Here is a 21,200-nt window from a genome sequence, read left to right as displayed (position 1 = left end):
ATACCAGCTGGATGTCAAATAAAGTTGCAGAACTGCCAAAAACAAAAACAAAAACAAACAAACAAACAAACAAAGCCATAGCTGAACAATTGGAGCTCAGAGAAAATAGTTAAAACACTTTGCCAACTTTGTGAGTTGTTGTGTATTAACTCACACCCTTAGAAACTAAGAGCTTTGTGTCAATGTCACTAGAGATCATTGACACCTATATCACAATCTGTTAGTTGAGCATATATCAGTAAGAAATATATCGCTCGTTCATCATTAGCAGCTAAGTTACATTGCTAAAGAATGTTTCCATGAAAGAAACCTAAACTCACATTTGTGCAGCATCTTACTATAATGCTCATAACAGTCTTAACTTTATTTTTTAAACCACTGGTATGGGGACATGCATGGGTGTCATGGCGCACATGAAGATGTCAGAGGACAACTCTTCGGAGTTGGTTCTCTCCTTTCCCCTTTACTATTGGTTATGGAACCAAACTCAGGTCATTGGGCTTGCATGGAAAGTGTCTTTACCAAGTGGACCATCCCACCAGCCCCTTAATAGAATCTTCCTGTGTCTTTTCATTGTGGAATAGTACTTATACTTTTTCTTTCTTAAATAAGATGGAGAACTTCTGGAAGGTTTTGACGTGTTTGTAGCCCTCTGAGTAATTCACATCATCCCACATTTGTAATGGGTCTAAGGACTGCTAGGAGCACTACAGACCATGTCTGCTTTTCCTGTCCAGATACAGCAGGACACTGGCTTCTGACCTTGATGTCTTATCATCTGCATCATGTTTAGGTCTTTATAAAGATGGCCTTGCTATGGAAAGTGGTTTACCTGGTGATACAAGAGGGGTAGCCTCCTTATCAAGCCAGCATCTCATACATATCTGTAAGGGACCTGCCTTGCTCACAGCTAATTCACTAAGACCATGCCATATTCATAAGTTAGCTTCAAAGTCACAATTCAAGGCACGGTGTGAATCAAACAAAGACACAGACCAGTAAGCCTGGCTCTCAGGAGGCCCAGCAAGAGGGCAGAGCAAAGTTACAAAGCAGGTCCTGGTCAGGCAGGGCTATATTGTGAGACTGTGACTAAAACCAAGCATCAGGTAAGCCGTGTGAGGACAGTTTTCAAATGTCTCCAGGAAATTAGTCTTCTTTATTGTATGTAGCTCAGGCTGGTCTTGAGTTCAGAGTCCTGCTGTTTCCACTTGAACAATGCTGTGTTCAGATGTGTGGACCAACACCTGGAATTTCTGATAAATTCCTACTTGAAAAACAGAAGACCAAAGAAAGCATAGATCTGCACTTAGTGTATGTGTGCATTGTCTGAGTCGAGACAACACGTACGCAGCTGAACTCAACTGTCCCTTGTGAGGTCCTGACAACACAATTCTAAAGGATGACAATGACCTAAAGTGCTCCATTTTTATATATTCTCTATATGTAAATGCTATATTCAAAAATGATTAAGTCACACCAATGGACTAAATATTTATATTAAATTCTAACATACCTCAGAAGTCAATGTTTTTTATATTTGACAGTCTTTCATTTACTTATTGTTCAGTAGATTGTGCTTTGACATAGCAAGTAAACGTCTTTCATGTTTAATACCAAGGTGTTCTACCTACATGTGCTTTTAGTTCAAACTCTGTAAAGTTCAAGGGCACCCAAGTATGAAAAGATTACCATTGTCCTCTTAATTTGATTTAGTCAGAGAAAAGGACACTAGTCCAAAGAATAGATCTTTAATAATTTTGGTTCAAATATAGACACTAAATGTTGTATATAAACCAGTAAATGTGCATATAGTTTCTTCAAAGCATGCAGAGAGAGTTGGCATTATAAAATAGTGCATTCATTTATGCTGACATTCTTATCTGCATTCTAATTTGTCTAATATCTGTCTACTTACAGAAAACATTACTACCATGCTCAGAAAGAAGTCATGATTATATATCTACACACACACACACACACACACACACACACACACACACACACACATATACATGAGAATTAGCATGATTATTCTGTGTAAATGATTTTTTCCTAAGATACTTGTAGTTTGATAAAAAGTGAACAATTAAGATGAAATTTGATTCTAAGAACAGTAAATGGTTTATTGGAGTATTTATTATTTGCACTTTAATCCTGGCAAAGGGTAACATTGCTAATGTGACATAGCCCTTACTCTCTTGCCTCTAGTCTGTAAAAGTAATTTTGGGGGTTGGTTTGCCATCCCCTTATTCCTGAATAACAGCGGGGCATCTCTACACTTCTGGACCATGTCAGCTCCTGAGTATGACATGAGACCCAGCATGTTTATTCATAGGCTATAAACACTAAGCTGGGCAGGTTCTGAGCCTTCTAACCTTCCATGGCTGTCTTCTTTCCAGCCATGAGATCTTTTACCTGCCTCTGAGTCTTGCCTTGGCTCTCTCTGGTCCATGTGTGTCGTCACGGTGGTATCAGAGGGGATAGAAAACAGTCTTTACACATACATCACTGAGACGGGGATGCTCTAAATATCATGACAATGCTAATGTCCAGACTTCAACCCAATCTGAGCACAGCATTCAGCATCTGAATACACAGGGCACAAACCATCTTCACCCACAACTGGGCTTGCCCAGGCCTCCTAGACACCAGCGGGCTGCATAGCGCTGTCTTCTACCTAAGTTAGATGTTATCACTTGGCTTGTACTTTCCATGTGGGAAATAAGAATTTATGTTTTGTAAACCACCGTCTTTAGGTTTCCTACGTTTAGTCATGTGTCGTGACTGAATGAGTACTGGCGCTCTCCACTGCCTTCCCATGTGGTACTGTTTCCTGTTACAGCAAGAACGCTCCGCAGTTTCCCTGTCTTCTTTTCTGGAGTTAGTCTGCCTTCCTTGCATTAGCATCATTTCTCCATGTGCCTTGTCCTTTCCCATGGCTTCTTACAGCCTGGTAAGACAGTCTCGGTGTCTGAGAATATCATCTTGCAGCAAACAGACATGGAACTTGCAGTTGGACGTCGTTTCAATTCCACTGTAAGTGTTTGCGGTCTGTCACTCTGACTTGGAGGAATTTTACTTTCCAAATTGTGTTCCGTTTCTCTTCCAGGCCAACTGTAATAGCTTTTCTAGAGCTACCATAGTTGCAGACGGAGCTCTTTAGCTGTGTGGTCTTGCCGCTTTTCACTGTCTGTTCTTTTGACTTTGTAAGAGGCTCCGCGCTGTGGAATCCGAGCTTTTCCATGAAGCCGTTTTCAGTTTGCATGCTGTCATTTCACTAAGATTTCTTTCTCTGTAACTGGCAGCCTGTACTTATTTAATAGAAGCAATTGTCATTTTATGTCTTAGGATATTAATTTTAAATGTTCAATGGTACTTCCTTCTAGCCTCAAATTCATCTAAATGTTTTGTTTATTGCTAATGTTTTTTCTTATCTACATTTTAATTGGGGTTTTTGTAGCCAATGGCTTATCTTTCCTGTTTTTACTCACTTAGTACTAAGGTGCAAACTGAAAGACCACCGGGATGGGGAAGACCCCCACTCAAATCTCGAGACAACGCAACCCCCAAGAACTCACGAGAAACCAGTCTTGATGTAATAAACAAGAGGTGTATTTGGGGAACCAGAGCTCTGGGGACGACGCGTATCTCACACAAGAGACAGAGGAGTCGACCCCGAGCCCAATTAGGGGAAGGGATTTGTAGGGAAAATTACATAGGTAGTTGGCAACAGTCACACAAAGCAATTTCATTGGTTTGTAACTTGGGCTCAGTTCAACTCTAGGCCACCCTCCTTCTGGGGCAAGCTGACCCTAATTCTCGTTTTTCTCAGGACTGTTGAGTCAGGCCTTATCGAGGCCAGATGGTTTGTGGTGGCTATAGCCAGGCTACATCCCCAAAATATGTTATTTTATTCTTTTCTGTGAGGTGCACTTGTCCTCACAGCAGGGTCAGTGGGGGATAGTTTAAAATCTTTATTCTTTCACAAACCACACCTGAAATCATGACCTCCACAGTCAGGGCTTGCTGGGGAAGATTTTACAGTGGAGGTGCCTGTCTGGGAAGGGCAGCCTGTACTGTGGGCGTAGCTGTAAAGGGCCAGTGCATACTCTGGGAGTGCTGTCTGTTGAGAGCAGTGTGTTCTGTGGGGGTGACTGTGAAGGCCAGTCTGTACTGTTGAGGTGACTGTGAAGGCCTCTAGAGGCCTGAAGCTACTCATTTCCTCAATGGAGTCTTATCTAATCTTATTCTGAGCATACAGCAGTATTTGAGCAGGCGTGCAAACTGGAAGTACGATGTGGTTCTCAACATTCAGCACAAGAACTTCTACTCAACCTTCAGCACATTAGGTCTAGTTATCCAGAGTAGAGTTTCACACTGTTGGGTAAAAGCATCAGGCCATGAAGAATTGAGTCAGGCCGTACTGGGCAATAGGCCCTAGCCTTAAAGAACCGTTTGTCCGCAGCCTGAGCTGTCTGCTCAACCTGCGGAATCAGATGGCAAAAGACCTCCATGACTGGAGATCAGAGAGTCTGGGAAGAAGAAGTCAGAGGACAGTGATGGGGCAGAACTGGAGAAAGGCAAAAGATCAAGGCCAAGCTGGGCTTGCACAGCCACCAATAAAGTCTCAAGGACCCAAGTTCCATCCTCAGGACCTGAGCTACTCACAGACGCACTCACTCGGTCCACAAAAGACCGGAGGTCTCAGGCTGAAGTAGTGCATGACTAGCCTATATAGTGAGCTTAACAGGAGTCTGGTGCCTATGGAATGACCTGGGAGGTGGGAAGGAGGCCTTCTCACCAGAGAATGCTAAAAGGATCGTGTTTTCAGCACCAGATGTAAGAAAGATAAGGCAGAGGAAAAGACAGACTTGATCTCAACAGAGTGAGAACTGCTGTACTGGAATAGTGAGGGCCCCTGTGTTTCTGCGGGAGGAAGGTTGAACGCATTTAGAAGGACCGGGTGGGCAGTTATATACTCACGCACACATATCTGGGTAGCTACAAGGAAGTTACAGCTGGTTTTGTGTCTAGTTTAACTGGGAGCAGAGTAGATTTTCTTCACACCCAGACATATTCTTTCATGTGACGTCCCCCACCCCACCCCCAGTATGTGCTTGAAACTTTGGATAGCTCTGAACCTTATATATATCATGGTTTCCTTTATCCATATAAGGAATAGTTCAAAAAAGTCTGGGAACTGACACTGCTGAAAACTTAGCAACAGGTGACAAGATGGTGTGCAGACGTGGTTCTATGCCTGCGACAGAATATGACACTCAAGGGTAGGCCAGATGCTTGAGGCTTAACTCTTCACAGGGCAGAGAGGAGTCAGGCATACAGACAATTTCAGAGCCATGGTGAATGATTTCTTTGGGAATGTGATTGGACAAAGAAGACAGTGTACTGGGACAAATCCTGGGGTGGCGCGCGATTCTTACTCTCTTCCTCTGCGATACGACAGGAATCTTCTCGGCTTCACAGGATTCCAGGGAGAACCAGGAGAAATTGTACTCTTTCGTTGGCAACCTGCCCTTAGGTAGCAGACCAATGAACTTAAGAGGAATCTTTCCTATCAGAGCCCAGAGCTGGTTGTGCCTCAGGTGCTGTGAGTTTGAGGTCAAAGGGATATATCCAAGTGTTTGTTTTTGTAAGGTTGAATTGAAAAACCAGGGGCAACCAGTGTCTCAGTGGTAAACAGTAGTCGCTGCTCTTACAAAGAACCCAGGTCCAGCCCCAGCTCACAATGGCCTGGAACTCCAGGTCTTTGGGTTCAGACCACCCTGTGGTCGCTGCAGGCACCTGCACAGATCTTACATATATGCAGGCACAAATGCACACAGTAAATTAGGCACAGTTACAAGATTAACAACTAGCAATGCTAACGTAGAACCATTATAGCAACACATGAGAATAAAATTTATTTAAAACATATTAGATGTGTCTGTAATTTTTCATTCATTTTCAGACTATGGGTAGATGACAAAGTGCTGAACATCTCAAAATAAGGGGGTGCCATCATATGACCTGACCCTTGCCTGCTGGCATCTGGGGGCTTCCAGTCCTCCCTGCTCTGTCCTCCAAAACTGCCCCACCCCTGAAGCTAGGGCAGAGGAAGAAGGGTTGTTTCTGAGGAGAGGGCAGAGGGGGAGCTAGGGAACTTGGGTTCTGTGTCCCTCACATACAGTTTCTGGCAGATCCTGTTCCTTATTCTGCTGTCCAACCTACCTGAAGGTGTCAGTGGCTCAAGTTTCTGGGCATAGAGAGGAAGAGTAGATCTTAGCTGTAACCCTTCTGCCCTAGCTCTGCCCACCGTCAGTAGTAACTTGAAGTCCCTACTACCTTCTAGATTCCGGACAGGTGTAATTTACCAGAGGGTACCCAATTCTCCATCCTTGAGTGTAGGCATTCCCGAGAGGATGAACAGGACGAAAGCTTCGCTGCTCTGCCATGGTGAAACTTCAGTACACAAGGCTCATTTTTTTCGCAGAAAACGAAATGATAATGTTGGTTCTAAAAGTGTAATAATCCCTTATAGGCTTTGCTCCCACTGGCTTTCCTGTGCACACACATTTGAATCTAGCCAATGAAGACTAATGGACAGAGGCCGAGATCTAACTCAGGAACCTTGCCATTCCCTAGGTGAGATCAGACTCCAAGGGGAATTGCTGTGACTTAGAACAAGAAGCATAAAAGAACATGAGAAAGGTGTGAAGATTTGCAATACGTCTTCAGTGCAGGGAAATATAATGTATTTCTAAAGACGGACTTTCCTGAAGGAACTGGCATTTTCTGTAGGGTGTAATGTTTGGGTGGATCCGCACCTACTGAGGGCATAACAAAGATTTGCTACCTACAATTAACATCACTGTCAGCTTGTGTGGTTTGGCGTGCTGCCTTGCAATTCTGCTAATGGTAAATACTGTTCCTCAGTGCCCTGTCTCAGCTGCAATCAACTCACTTTCCCACTTCCTACCTTCCCTGAGAGAAAAGATCAAAAGCAGAAAGAACATTCACAGTAATGACAGTTATTGATACATGCTGTAATTATTAAAAAAAACTTTGCAGTGGGAATTCTATTATATTAATGATACAAGTATATTATTAAGAATTATAAATATTGAATAATAAAGCTTCAAGTTCACACACTCCCAGATGTTATTTTGGGGTTACTAGACTGGCAATTTTTCAAAAACACAAGCAGTAATTAGAAATCTTTCACGAACTCTTTCAGAAACAGTACTTGATTTTAATTCTTTCATTTGAAAAAAAAACTTGTAAGAAAAACACTGTCAGAACTGTTGACATTTTTATAGCTTGACAAAATGAAGCATAATTAAAATGAAATATTTGTTGCATAAATTAAACCACAATTAATATGTTTTCTGCCAGTGCTTCAAGGATAAGATTAAAACCGTGTCCTTAGCAGACTCCCGCAGTGAGACTAATTTCCTGATTTTTATACCGAACATTATCACACGGGTTCTCACAGCATAGACTCAAAGCAACAAGTGAAACACGCTTTTTGATGAAGATGTGTGCAGAAGGAGATGAACTGCTTTTATGAAGCAGGGCAGGATTGCTTTTTCTTTTAAGATCTGATGACTAGTTGATTCCAAGGGGGAGATTTGCACATGTAAAGCCGTTAAAATACACAGAAAATTGCCCTTCCTTTTAGTTAGCTTTGCCTTTTAAATTAGCCAGTTTATTGTTTCCAGGATGTTTGCCTTTTCAGAAGGTAATTAGAAAATGCATGTGATATGCTATGCATAAGGCCCGCCTTCCAGCTAACCATGAAATAATAATACACAAATCCCAGTCCTGAACAGTGTCCAGATAAATGGGAGAAAAATGTGCTCTCTATGAAGAGGGCCACTTCTCCCACCAGTACCCATAGCCATAGAAAGAAAACCCAATCCTGATGGAAGTCACCTATTGCTCTTAAAAGTGCCTGGGCTGGGAAGATGGCTTCTACCTTATGTATGTATGTACGTTTGTATGTATGTATGTATGTATGTATGTATGTATGTATGTATGTATGTACGTTTGTATGTATGTATGTATGTATGTATCTATCTATCTATCTATCTATCTATCTATCTATCTATCTATCTATTGTTTTGGTTTTTATTTATAAAAAAGCCAGGCTTGACTGTGACTACTTGTAACCCTGCCATGGGAGGTGCAAACAGAGACAAGAGGATCTTTGTGGCTTGCTGGCTACCACATAGCTGAAAACAGGGGGCTCCAGATTCAGCAAGACATTTTGTGTTGCAAGGAAATGAGGTAGGCTGGGAACAATAGAAAGCACTTTCTAATGATGTTTTCCTCCGCCTCGCGTGTCCATAGGCAGATGTGCCTGTATATATTACATACATACATACATACAGACAGACAGACAGACAGACAGACATGTGTGCAAATTCTCAGCTGCCCACACAACACCTAATCTTTCTATTTGATTTCTTCCAAACTAATTTCTTTCTGACATCAGACACCTTTTAAGCACTCGGTGAAGGAAAGAAATAACCATTATCAGCAGTCATCTCCATTTCTCCCAGGGACAGTGCTGCTCAGAGGTATAACAACCCCAAGAGCACTCAGAACGGTGCTGGCGCTCATTCACCTCTGAGCTGTTGCCATCTCTTCATAGTGGTGTGCTAGATGCTGGCAGCATATGGAACCGACTTGGCTGTGAGAGGAGTGGCATGAGTCGGGAGAGCTCTGTAAGCTTGTAAGGCCAGGGCACCCCTAGCCCGGTGCCAGCTCTAAAGAAAGAGGCAGCTAATCTTATGGCTGCACACTGACCAGCATTCTGCATTGCTAATGTCAAAGGCGTTAACAACTTCCAGTTCAAAATTTTTAGCTCCCCAAAATTTTCTACCATCTTTTGGAGGTACTTTGATTTTGGTCATTTGATAGGACATGAGTGTTGTAGTGACAGACTTTATGGTGTGGTTGTGCTTCAGAATGGCACTTCTGTATTTCAGGGTTGGGCAGATGTGTCTTCAGGTAGCCTCCCTGACACCTAGGTGGAAATCACAGGCGCTTTTCCAGTCCCACCCATCTGTCTCCCATCTCTGTCCCATGTCTGCTTCTTACCTGTCTCCTGTTTCTAGAAATTTTCATTCCATGGAGACAGGAAATTTTGTCTAACTTAATCATTACTATATTCTTCCTGCCAAGGCACTTGATTAATACTTAGTTTAAAAGACTATAAATAAGTAAATGAATATTTGAAATCAGTTTTTAGAACGAGCATTAAGAAACCAAAATAGCAAATGTGGTCGTGTTTGAGCAGTGGTGGGATTGGAGATCTGGCAATTGGACATGGGAATTGTACACAATGCTCATCAAGGTTCTACTCACACATTAGCCCGTTCCTACCTCAGAGAAATGGTCCTGACTTCAAAATTATTCCTTTTCAAACTAAATTTCAAATTCTAATGTACATAATTATTTCCTGACCTGAAAACCCAAAATCTGAAACTCTTTTTGTTAGAAGTGGACTGAAGTGGAAAGAGCCTTGCCGTGAGACTCTCTAGTGCTCAGGACCATTTAAGTAGTTGATAAAATTACCTTCCACTAAGTTCGTGCTGTGCTTGTGAAACATAAACAACTTTCCTATTTGGATTTGGACCCATCGCCAACATATACTGAGGTACATATATGTAATTATTCCAAAATCCATTCCCACTGGAAAGAATCCCAAGCACGTCAGTCCGAAGCATTGTGGGTGAGGGAATGTCCTGTACCTGGCTCTCTATCGCCTGTGAAGATTTGGTTAAGATCTCTGTGCACACTTTAAGTTATTACGTCATCTTACTTGTTCATATTCTCATGCGTTGACTCTTTCCCATCATGGTGGCCTAGAGTCTGCCATATAGTGTTGGAAGCTACAAGTTCATGCACATTGATTTGTCCTGACAGAACTGACCTAACTGTAAACTCTTTCTTCTCATCATCTGTGGAAGCTCTCTTTTCTAAGGTCACCATGAACACCAAATACTAAACTGTAGATCTAAACACCCATGGGCACTGTCCGCTCTGACATTCAGGATCTATAAGAGAAAGGTAACTGTAGAAATGAGCTTGGCAATGGTGTATAATTTTTTAAAGCAGAGGGAAACACACAAGGATCCATGTGTTCATTGTTTTCTTAGCTTCTCTATAACATTTATGTCTCTGGCACTACTGGTAGACAAATGGGGTTCTATTGTCTGTGAGGAACCATAATGAGTGAGTGGTCTTGCTTCTGAGCCCCTTTCCTGTGATTCAGAGCACACAGACATCTAAGCACTCTGCCTAGAATGAGAGTCCTGACCCCGCCCATGCTCATGCAAGTACGGCGAGCACTGGATTGTGGGTAACAAGTGAGCAGTAACAGCGGTGCCGGTCAGGGGTCCCTGTAACAGCTCCTCCGTTCTTATGAAGTCTTCGTTAACGGCATTGAACCCACTTTCTGACAAAATAGAGTCACACTTAAAAGGCTTGCATTTCTATTGAGTTAAGATTTATTTATGTATTACTTCATATGCATAATGTATTCAGGACTGCGATGGCACTAGAAGACAGACAAGACGGATAAAGGCCCTGGTTGTGCAACTCTGATATACTGTTTGATACTTCCTTCTTGCTAGTGGACCGAACGCTCTTGGTTAATATTTTACAAGTACTTTGAAACTTGGCTTGTAGCTGTGAAGTGATACACGGCCATATCTGCTTGCTGGGATCCTAAAGGCTTCAGTCATGTGTGAGCTGACACTAGGATTCTGATGACATTTCTAGAGAGGCAGGCTGAAAGACAGACAGACTTGAAGGTGTGTTGACCACAAAGGGATGCAGGGCCAAGCCCATGTGTGCCTTTTTTCAACCATGTCTTCAGCCAAGAATTTACCAAGCCCACTCTGTGCCTATCAACTGTGTTAAGTTAAATCCAGAGAATACAACTATGAATAAATTGTCACCTGGCTTTCAGCAGTTCCTCCCTTCAATGAGATCATCCTTAGGGAGCCTCCCTACACAGAAGCACTTGGGTTTCCTTTTACCAAGACACACATTTTGGAATGTTATACTGTTGGTGTCTGTTGTTATTCCCATTGTAATCCGTTCCCGTGGCGCCAACCTGATACTAGCTCTGAGCATCTTTACATTTTCCAGTCGATTAGCCATGTGCGCACCACACGCTCCCTTAAGTGCCAGTCTCCTCCAACATTCCTCCTGTTGTCTCGTCTTTGTGTACACAGGTGATGTTGCCGGAACTGCCTGCCATGACGTCATTAGTTGTGTGATGAAAACCAATGAGCAGGCCATGGACCTCCCTAACTACAGCATAGTGTCTGGTTGGATGTCTTATTTTGTTTTATTTGCAGTGAAATTAATATCTATGCCTTTATTTCTGTGCACACATCTATTTCTGTATGTGCATCTATTTCTTCTGACATATTGTTATATCGTGTACTCCTTTTATTATGGGATATGTACCCCATAGTACAATAGACTTGTCAAGAAGAATCCCCACGGCTTATGTGCCGATTCACACTCTGGCTTCAGTGCCTGTGTGCACATTTATAGCCAAGACTGTGCATACACTAGGGAGCCAACAGTGAGAACTAAGCAGGCAAGCTCTGAAACCAGGAATGTTTTAGGTGGCCAACTGTGAGGAGACCGGACACCCATCTGTCTCTCAGGAGTGTAGGCCCTTTCTGTTTGGATGCTTGTGGGGTAGAGGAACAGAGTGGCCTAGCCTGGAGCACAGTCACAACCCCGGCATTTGTAAAGCAGGCAACAGGATCTGCGGTGTGAGGCCAGGCTGGATAACAGAGTTCTAGACAAACAAGGCTCATGGGAAGTACACCTCAGTGTGAGGAATCCCAGGTGCTCTTCATGTGCACTCCAACCTTCCAGCTCTTCATAGGACGCATGTTCAGCAAGAGGAGTGACTGGGGGCTGGGGGTGGGGAGGCTCTGGCCTCTCAGATAGGAGCATCACCCATCCACACCCGTGCATGCACAGATGACAGGCTGCAGACTTCTGACAGAGCAGCCTTGGTGTCCCTGCAGAGTGGGCCACAGAGTGGGTCATTGTGATGCATATATCAGCAATGCCACCTACACCAAAACCAGTAGGAATTTAATAATATATTTCTCAGCCATGTGGCTTCCAAGACGAGTGATTTGTAAAGTTAGCTGACAGTAACTCGGAACACTTTTAGAAGGCTTATTTAGGTTCAGTTTGCATGGGGAAAAAATGCCAGGCACTCTTTACAAGCACCCCATTAACCCCCACTTGAAAAGCAGAGAAAACCCGGAGGACTAGCTGGCAAGAGCTTTTGGGGTCTCATTCACTAAAATAGCATTTAATATTCAGGTAAACATCTCTTATCATCTACCTTGGTTTTTTTAGTTCTAAGAGAAAAATCTCTGCTGACTACATTAAAATAATTTAAGCTGACCCATGATTTTACCGTTCTCTCAGGGCTCTATCCATGGTACAGCAGTGGTGTTTCACTGAGGGGCATGGGTACGTGTTGTTACTGCTTAGCTGTGACTGTCTGCTGGAAAGCCTTACATAACTAGATAAACGTAACAGCTGCTGACCTCGAACTCCTACACTGTGGGGTGAGCGGCCCAGGAAATTCACTCTGTCATTTTGACTTGGGTTTAAAATGGACTTGGGCTACTTTCCAGTTGAGAGAGCCATTCACCTCCAAACAGTTGTCCCAAGGAGCTCATTGTGGCCATGGGTGACTTGTGTTTGGCTGGGCATCCTAATAGCAAAGCTGTCTGCTCTGTCGAGCAGCAGCTACGGCAGGATGTAGAATCACTCTGCCCAGTGTTTTTCTTGATGAGACTGTTTTTCAGAAAATCAGCCCCCAGCCCCTGTTTAACCTCACCCCATAAGAGCATCATGCAGGTGGCTTCTTGAACTCAGGAGTAAATCGATTCTCATGGCGGGGTGGCTGTTTTAGTGTGTCAGAAGCACTTTGAATGGTACTGGAAATCGGGACCAGAGGTTTTCTCAGACAAAAGCTGCAGTTAGAAACTAGCTAAGGTTGTGGGGGACTGGAAAACAGAAAAGGAGACAGAGGTGGGAAAGGCTTTTGGAAAGATTTTTCTTCTGCAGTATATAGTAGGCAACTCGTGTTCATCCATATAACTGTAAATGTTCGTCTATTGTCTGGCCCTGGGCAGGACTAAGTCCTAGTACCAATGGTTGGACAGAACACTGTACTCAGATGCTAGCTGGATGCATGTGGAGGGGAACTCTATAACTAACAGAAGTCAAACTAAGAACACAAGAGCATACCAGGACTGAAGGAAAGAAAGCCAGAACTTCTGACTGCAGTCATTCTTAATCTTATCTGTACACATGGACGCATGTGTTTATGTAAGTTCAGGGTGCTTGTTTAAAATAGCATGACAGGGAGTGGTGATCAAAGTCTACTGTACCACATTGCTCTAAACTTGTCAGAGAACCAGTGGGTTACTTTAGTGTGCACTTGAGAGGACAGAATACGTGACTTCTAGCAGACTTTGACCACTGGTGGAGAGGGGAGAGAACACAAAGCTGAGAGCCTTGTGCTGTCCTGTTCATCTCCACGATGAAGTCGAGAGGCCTAGCACCCCACTAGTCAGTTAATGAGACACCGTTGAGGCCAAAGGGAAGAGTGATGTCATGTTTCCGTTTTTGGATAGATACAGGCTGTTCCGATCATCTGCTCACCCTAGCAGAGTTTCAGCAGTGTCTCTCAGCATTGGCCGATTTTGCCTATTGTCTAGTTTCCGACTGTAACTTCCTTGTTCTGTCCATATTGTCCTCTCGGAGCTTGAGGTCTGTCTTTCCTTCTGGCCTAGCTGTGGTGTATGCGTTTTCTTTTCTTGCTCAGCTCGGTTCGCAGTGTCCCGCTTTTATCGATGTTTTCAAGGAAGTGGATGACTTTGATGCTTCTGTTTCCCTATTTCATGTGTGTATGTATATTAATGTATGTGTGCATGTGTACACACACACACACACACACACACACACACACACACTTGCTTGTGGAGGTCTGAAGCAGACACAGGCCATCGCTCTCTCGTTACTTTGCACTTTCTTTACTGAGGCAAATGGTATTGGAGAAAACCAGAGAACATTCTAGTGCAATGGAGGAAACAGAACTCCCAGTTTTAAGGTCCCCACACCAGAACTGCTTGGCGTGTTTCTGTTTCCTCCTCTTGTCACAGAGTTTGTCACTGAGGAAGCTGGGCCTCACCGCTTATGGCTGGCATCATCCACCCAGGGGATCCCCATCTCTGCCTCTAGAGTACAGGGACTACGTGTGTACTTGGGGTCCAGAGTCTGGCCCCCATGCTTGAGTGGCCGGCACTTCACCTGCTGAGCCATCTCCCCAGCCTGGGTTTCTATTTTTGACTTCCTGAGTTCTCCTCGGATCGTTTTCTTCTGTGTGGTTCTGAGTTCTCCCCTTTTCCTAGTTTCCTGAAGCAGATGCTCTGGCCTTGCCTTCCCTCCATGCCTGTGGCTCCTGTTCTGCCTTTGGGGATTCTGCTATCTGCATAAGCTTTATTTCCACGGGTTAGGTTTGTCTCCTCATCAGCTTTCTTTGACCTGCGTTCTTTTCGGGAGTGCACTTAGCTAATGCTCAGATATTTGGAGGCTTTCATGAATCTGTCATTGATGCCCAGTGTAAGTCTGCTGCTTTCTGAAACAATGCTTGTGTGGTCTGTTTTAAATTCGTTAGTTTTATGGTCCAGGACATAGTTTATCTTGGTGGTATTTCTCTATGAATCTGTGAAGAGTGTACACGCGGCTGCTGGTGGATAAAAAAGTCTATAGATGTCAATTACATCCAGTTGATTGACAGTGCTGTTCAGGTCAATTATACCCTTGTTGATTTTCTACCTGCTGGATCTGTCAGTCACTGATAAAGAGGTGTGGAATTTGCCAAGTACAATAGTGAATCCATCCACTTCTTACCAGCTCTATCAGTTTCTGTCTCGTGCATGCTGACCCTCTGATTCTAGGCACACGGACAGTACTGATTGACAGGTCTTCTTGGAGCCTTGACCCCTTTAGCATTCTACAGTTGCTCTCATTATCCTGATCATTTTCCTTACTCTGAAATCTGCTTTATCCACAATTAATATAGTGGTTTCTCGCTCCCTTGGCTAATGTGACACTCAGGGCCTTTCTCTGTCCACATGCTCTTCACCATTTGTGTCTTTATTTAAAGCAAGTGTTTAGACAACTCAGCATTCCGATGTCCTTTATGGGCGTAGAGCATGCCTGGATAAATGATGACTGACGCATCCGGTCACTACCGACCACCGTGGCAACGGCTTTTTCTTCACTATGCTTGTGGAGTTTGTTTTCTTCTTTGTCTGCTATTAACTACTTTATAACATCCCATGTCTCCTCACTCTCGGACTCAGCTGCGGTCCCTAAAACTGCACGCTTACTCCTGAGGTCATGGCTTCTCTGGAGTTGGGTATATATTACAGCAAATGACTCACCTTCCAGGTATGGCCGCCTCACCTAGGGTTAACAGGTGTCAACAGATTCCCCCCGTTTCTCTCTCCAGACACTTCCGTATCACGTTTGCTCTACTCTCCAATCATTTGGCCGTTACTGTATCTCCATAACAAAGACTGTCATCTGATAGACTAAGAATAAGAAAAGCTAACGATTTCATTTTCCCTGTGTGTAGAACTATGTTTCTGATGTCTATCATGTCATGTGGGACAGGTCTATTTGTTCTGGAAGTCAGGTCAGAGATCACTGTACACACTTACATGGGTACAGCCAGTCACAGTTCTAGGTTATGGTGCTTGTCAAGAGACCGTGTGACAGACACCAAGTGTTACAGATTCTAGGTGAAGAGCTGTGTGCGGAACTCACCGTGGGCAAGCATGCCCGCCACACTGCAAATAGTGCAATGCACGGGTTTAGATGGCCTCTGCTGTGTCTGGACAGAGAAATGCTGCTGAGCCCCATGGGAAAAGCAGACCTCACTACACAGTCACCCACATGCTGCTTACTGAGAAGCATTTCATTCAGACCAAGTCATTAGTTTTTATCTGAGTCTCTGTTGCACACACATTGTCTCTGCACTCGGAAGCAGGGCCTACCACAGCCACTCGGGCAGACAAGTGCAGGCATTTTTCTGGGGCCTGAGGTTAGTCATGAAAGCGGATACTTAGGGTCAGGAGTCTACCATTACAGGGCAGAGTCAGATGGGTGGCAACAGAGACACAGACACACCTCAGACTCTTCTGAGAATCTTGCTTTTATGTACTTATAAATGTGGACCTTCTCAAGACCTAGGCCAAAGACAGCCTTTCTCCTAGGCTTCCCTCAGCCAGAAAGTTTCAGACAAAATTTTCTTCACTGATAGACTCTTAGAAAAGCAAACCTCTACAGCTTATTCACGGTATTCAGAACTGGTGCATGAGCTGCCTCATTAGCCCTGCATTTGTGAACACATCCATTTCTTAATCAGATGCTGTGAAACTGGCTACTTGCAAAAAACTCCTTCTCCATGTGCATCCTAAAGAACAAGGGTGAGCGCTCTGCTCACCCTCCAGTGAGGGAACGTGGGCTCGTCGCACTCCTCTTTTTGTGGGTTCTGTTAACAAATGCTTACTTTGCCAGAAACTTAAGTACAGAATGCTCTGAAGCCAAGGCAAAGGCGATCTCGTTGCAAACTCCTTGAAAGCTTGTAATTTAACCTCGGGTTGGCACGGCCCCGAGCTGCTTGCATGTGCTGCCTATAGACATTGAAACTGTGTGTTCACGGGGTGTGGTGCTGCGTGCCTGTGCTCCCTGTACACAGGAGACAGACAGGAAGACTGACATGTGTGAGGCTGGCCTGGCCCACATAATGATGTCTAGGCCAGTGCTACACCTTGCCTCAAACAACAACAAAACAACGAAACAAAAAACCAGAAACAAACAAAAAAGCAAGCAAGCAAAAAAAAAAAAAAAAACCAAATTCAAATTTAATGAAAGCTTTAAACTGAGGAAAATCTAAAATGTGTGTGTATCGGGGGGTTATGATGAGGACAGGTGAAAGGTGGTTGTTAAAATCTACCTTAGAGTTCAAATTAATCTGGACGATAGTGACACCAGTAGGAACCATTGGGGTCTCTGTGCTAACCTGAGCTCTTTCCCCAGGATTTTCAGACTGTTCTGCCATCGTTTGAACTCTTCTCAAAGTATGGAAAGTTGTACTCGAAAGCTGGACAAATTGTATAAAGGTATGCATTGGTTTTTTTCTGAGTACTTCCAAATATATACTAAATAAATTACTAATCAAATGAGACTGGCTTAACTGTTAGGCACTTTTAAAATGCTGTTAATATTCATGTAAGGTAAAATTCCATACATTTCTTTAATTCTAATCTGATGGTTTCAACAATTGGTTTTATTTTTCAAATATCTTCTCTAAAATGGACTAAAATGCATTAGCAGAGCTAACAAATGTCTGAGGTGTTCTTTATCTTTTAATTAAATGACAGTAACGATTTACACAGTGCCTGAAAATACTAGTGGTATCTCAAAAGCTAAAATGTTTCTTAGGACTTCTTAAATATTATAGTTAAAAATTCTTTACTTAATTTAGAGTGATAGGAAAGAGTTTAAGGTCTCTGATAATTACCAAAGTTTGCAGGATAGACAAAAAAAAAAAAAAAAAAAAAAAACCACTAAAATTCAAGAGCCAAAAAAGCTTTCAATAATTTTATATTTATTGCTAATGTATTTTAGATTAAAAATGATTGTAGATGCGCTAAGGTCATAAACAGTAGTGTGTGTGTCTGTGTCTGTGTCTGTGTGTGTGTGTTTCGTTTTTGCACAACTTAAGCAGTTATGAGATAAAAGACAGTCAAATGGGAAGGTCACAAATAAGAAATCACCTGGATTAGAACTGCCTGGTGTCCTCCCAGGCCAACAAGTAAGGGAGCACACACCAGTTTGTGGGGAGGAGCACAGTGCACATAAAGTCTCCCAACATGTGGGGTCCTGTGTTTCCTCTATTTCACATGTGTCTTTGAAGGCTTCAATTTGAGTGTTAATATATTAAAGGCAGATACCAATACTCACCACTTAACTGTTCTGAAGCAATACCTAAGAGGAAATAGAAAATATTTCTAGTTAGTAGAAAAATTTTATATTTGTGTAACCAAGTAAGAGCACTGTTTCAAAGTATTATTGCCATTGAATAGGTATGTATCTATGTCCCGTAGTATGTCACATATATGTGCGCAACTTTTATTTGAAAGATTTATCAATTCTGTTTATAATGGTTTTATGAAGAAGTATTTCTTGTGTGGTGCTGTTTCTGGGACACATGAGCAATCATCTATTCTTGCCAGATAAAGAACCGATGATAGAAAAAAGTCACCAAAGTTCAACTGGTGGCTAAGTGAGTTTTGGGATTGCTTAGGGAGCACTGTTAGGGACTTACTTATAGGATGTAGACACCTCAGCAGCAACTGCATCTCCCAAACCCCATTCCAACATGGGTGACAACTCATGACAGTCACAACCCTGGGTCACTCTACATGACTTGGAGACACCTTCGTGGGCAGAGTCTGCCCTCCTCAGCAGTTCTTACTCATGACCTTGGGGCAGAGGTGGGGGTGTGAATTTGGTTGATTTCAGAGACTCTGTGAGACTTGTGAGTTGTTTACTTTCTGACTCTTAAGCAGCTTTCTTAAGAACTTCCTGAGTCTTAAGTTTCCCTCCAGGATGAAATGCCTTAATTCAGAGGAAAGTACTACACACCAACATTGGAAGCAACCTAAATGCTGATTAATGTATATATCAAATTCAGTGAGCAAATACAATGTAATTCTATGCTGATTTAAAAAAATATTTTTACCCACTGATCTGACCAAATGCCTACCTTGTGTTCTTAAGAAGGCCATATTTAAAACCACTGTTCAATATGATTGCATAACAATGTATTATGCACACATGTATATACATAACTGCAAATATATTGAAGCATATTTCTATATACCCATTTATATGTAAAATATGCATATATACATTAATATGTTGCAGAAATGTAATAGTAGCTATCTCAGACTGGTAAGATTTTTATTCACCTTATTTTTCCCAGATTCTGCTTTATATTTCAACTTAGTTTTAAATTTTCATTTAATCAGATAAAGGCAGTGTTGAACTAATTCTCCATTAAAGTTTAATGGTTCTCCTTTACAATTACAAACATGTGAACATTACAGTTCTTCTTAACCATGTTAATATAAGGCATGGTTATTTTTTTCTGAAGATAAAATACTTGATTATTTATAGCGAATGTTAAGAGAAAGAGTGACAAGTGTTTCACATTGGTCTAACTGAAGAGTAGGGACATGCAAAGACATATGTGTGGCAGACTTTAAAGACAGGTCTGCTGACTCATCTCATGTTTTACATATTTTGTGAATTAGCAGTGCTATTCATTTCTTTGATTTGCCTTTGTAACTGGCAAATCACTTTCTGATAAGTTGCCAAATCAATTTGACCTAAATCAGAATACCTGGGCCCTGTCACTGTTGGCCATTTTTGCAGCCCCATTCATGCCACCAGACAGGAATTCTCTAGTAGGCAGAGTAGAAAGACATTGTCACAGAAGCCAAGATTGTTGTTTGTATTATGGATGAGACCCCATCAGAGTTCACGCAGCATCCACGGGGGCATCCTGCATTGTGTCCTGATGCATATTCCACTCTTCTTTGGAATGGGCTTTGGACCAGCCTGTCTCTCTGCTAAAATGTGTTTCTATTTGGAATCCAGATGAATTTTAATTAAATATTTGTTTAGGCATGAAAAGCAATTTTCATTTTCCTCCATTCTATTGGAATCCAGCATATGAATGACTCAAAACTTGAAAATAAAAAATAAGTATACTTGACACTTTGGTTGGAAAACTAGAAATTTCCACTGTCTTTGTAAAGAAGAAACAGTATCCTGGGTATGGAAAATGAGCTGTATAAGTTGAGAACGGAAAGCAAACATTTAAGCTACACTTTACATGCTGGGAATTAAAATTTTAACCCACTAAGAAAAACTATGAAACCTGGCCATTCATGCTGGCATTGTACAAGTTTGTAACCCTAAGTTTACTCATAGTGATCTGGCAAAGAATAAAACAAAAACTCTTTTCTTAAACTATCCTCACACTGAAGGTTCTGTTTATCACTTACCCACCTGCTCACAGGAGGCATGTCCTGTGTTTTCAGCATTATTAGTGACACCTGTCTTCAAGATTGCTAATCTGGGTGCAGTCAGAGGCATCAGAGAGCAGGGAGAATACTCACAGATGTCAGGGATCCATGCAGGACCCTTGCTTCCTCAACTAAGAGATCACTTTGTATTAAGAGTGTGAGAATATGTTTTAACACAGTGCCTTCTCCCTCCCATTGTGCTGCTGCTTTGTTTTAGAGAACAGAAGACAGAATGTGGAAATGAGGTGAGCATGAATGGAAGATGCCACTGCCCAGAGCTCCAGACTCTAGCTCCACAGAGAGGAACAACCTTGACATCAGTCCTTTAACCTCCGTGTGCTCCTGAGCTCCAGCTCTCTTCCTCTGTCCTTCCCTCCCCTCCTTCTCTCCCCCTCCTAACCTCAACTCACTCTTCTGCTCTCACTTTCTCATCTGTCAGAAGAAAAAAAATCAAAACCATTTCGGGCTCATTATAAAACTTTATAAATGAAAGGAAAATACAAAAGAAGCTTGTATAAAAACTATTCGTATTTACCAGTGAGCCAGATTCACTGTGATTCAATAAACTATAACATTTATTTTACAGCTTATATGTATTGTGTGTGGGAGATGTATTTATCGTGTGTGGTATTTGTGGTGAGGGAGGTATATGTGAGTTTGTGGCGTATAGCTATGGGAGGGTGGAGGTATTTCAGTTTCTTCATTTATTTTGGGACAAATGCCTTTGAGAACATCTGTGGACAACTATAGCCTGTTTCACCCAAAGTGCCATGAATGGTTCTATTGGAGGTTCTATTGAAGTGACAACATTCTGTTCCCTGTCACTCTATTTAGTGATGAGCAGCCTTGATCTCAGGCCCTGTGTTACTGGATAATAGTTAATAACAGCTAACATGATTTGAAGTAAGGAAGTCGTTACCATAAAAGTTCTTCCTTAAGAGAAATGATGACACATTATCCTAATTATAC

The 21,200-nt window shown here is 42.5% G+C and overlaps 1 protein-coding gene across 7 annotated transcripts in view; it reads left to right on the top strand.

Annotated features, from left to right (window-relative positions):
- The window catches only part of Spata17 (spermatogenesis associated 17), a 178,807-nt gene extending 157,986 nt beyond the window's left edge, over positions 1 to 20,821 (top strand). For 5 of the 7 annotated variants that reach the window (NM_001398667.1, XM_039091499.2, XM_063272550.1 and 2 more), the window contains 2 exons: positions 17,173 to 17,255; positions 20,449 to 20,821. In NM_001398667.1, coding sequence (NP_001385596.1) covers positions 17,173 to 17,253 — 81 coding nt within the window. In that variant the 3' untranslated portion in view covers positions 17,254 to 17,255; positions 20,449 to 20,821. The remainder of the gene's footprint in view (positions 1 to 17,172; positions 17,256 to 20,448) is intronic. The other 2 variants (XM_006250449.5, XM_063272549.1) reach the window with 1 other exon arrangement.
- Positions 20,822 to 21,200: the final 379 nt, after the last annotated feature.

The sequence above is a fragment of the Rattus norvegicus genome, chromosome 13, assembly GCF_036323735.1.
Source record: "Rattus norvegicus strain BN/NHsdMcwi chromosome 13, GRCr8, whole genome shotgun sequence".
NCBI classification, from domain to species: domain Eukaryota; kingdom Metazoa; phylum Chordata; class Mammalia; order Rodentia; family Muridae; genus Rattus; species Rattus norvegicus.
The sequence above is the reverse complement of the archived record's forward strand: the minus strand, read 5'-3'. Positions and strand labels throughout refer to the sequence as shown.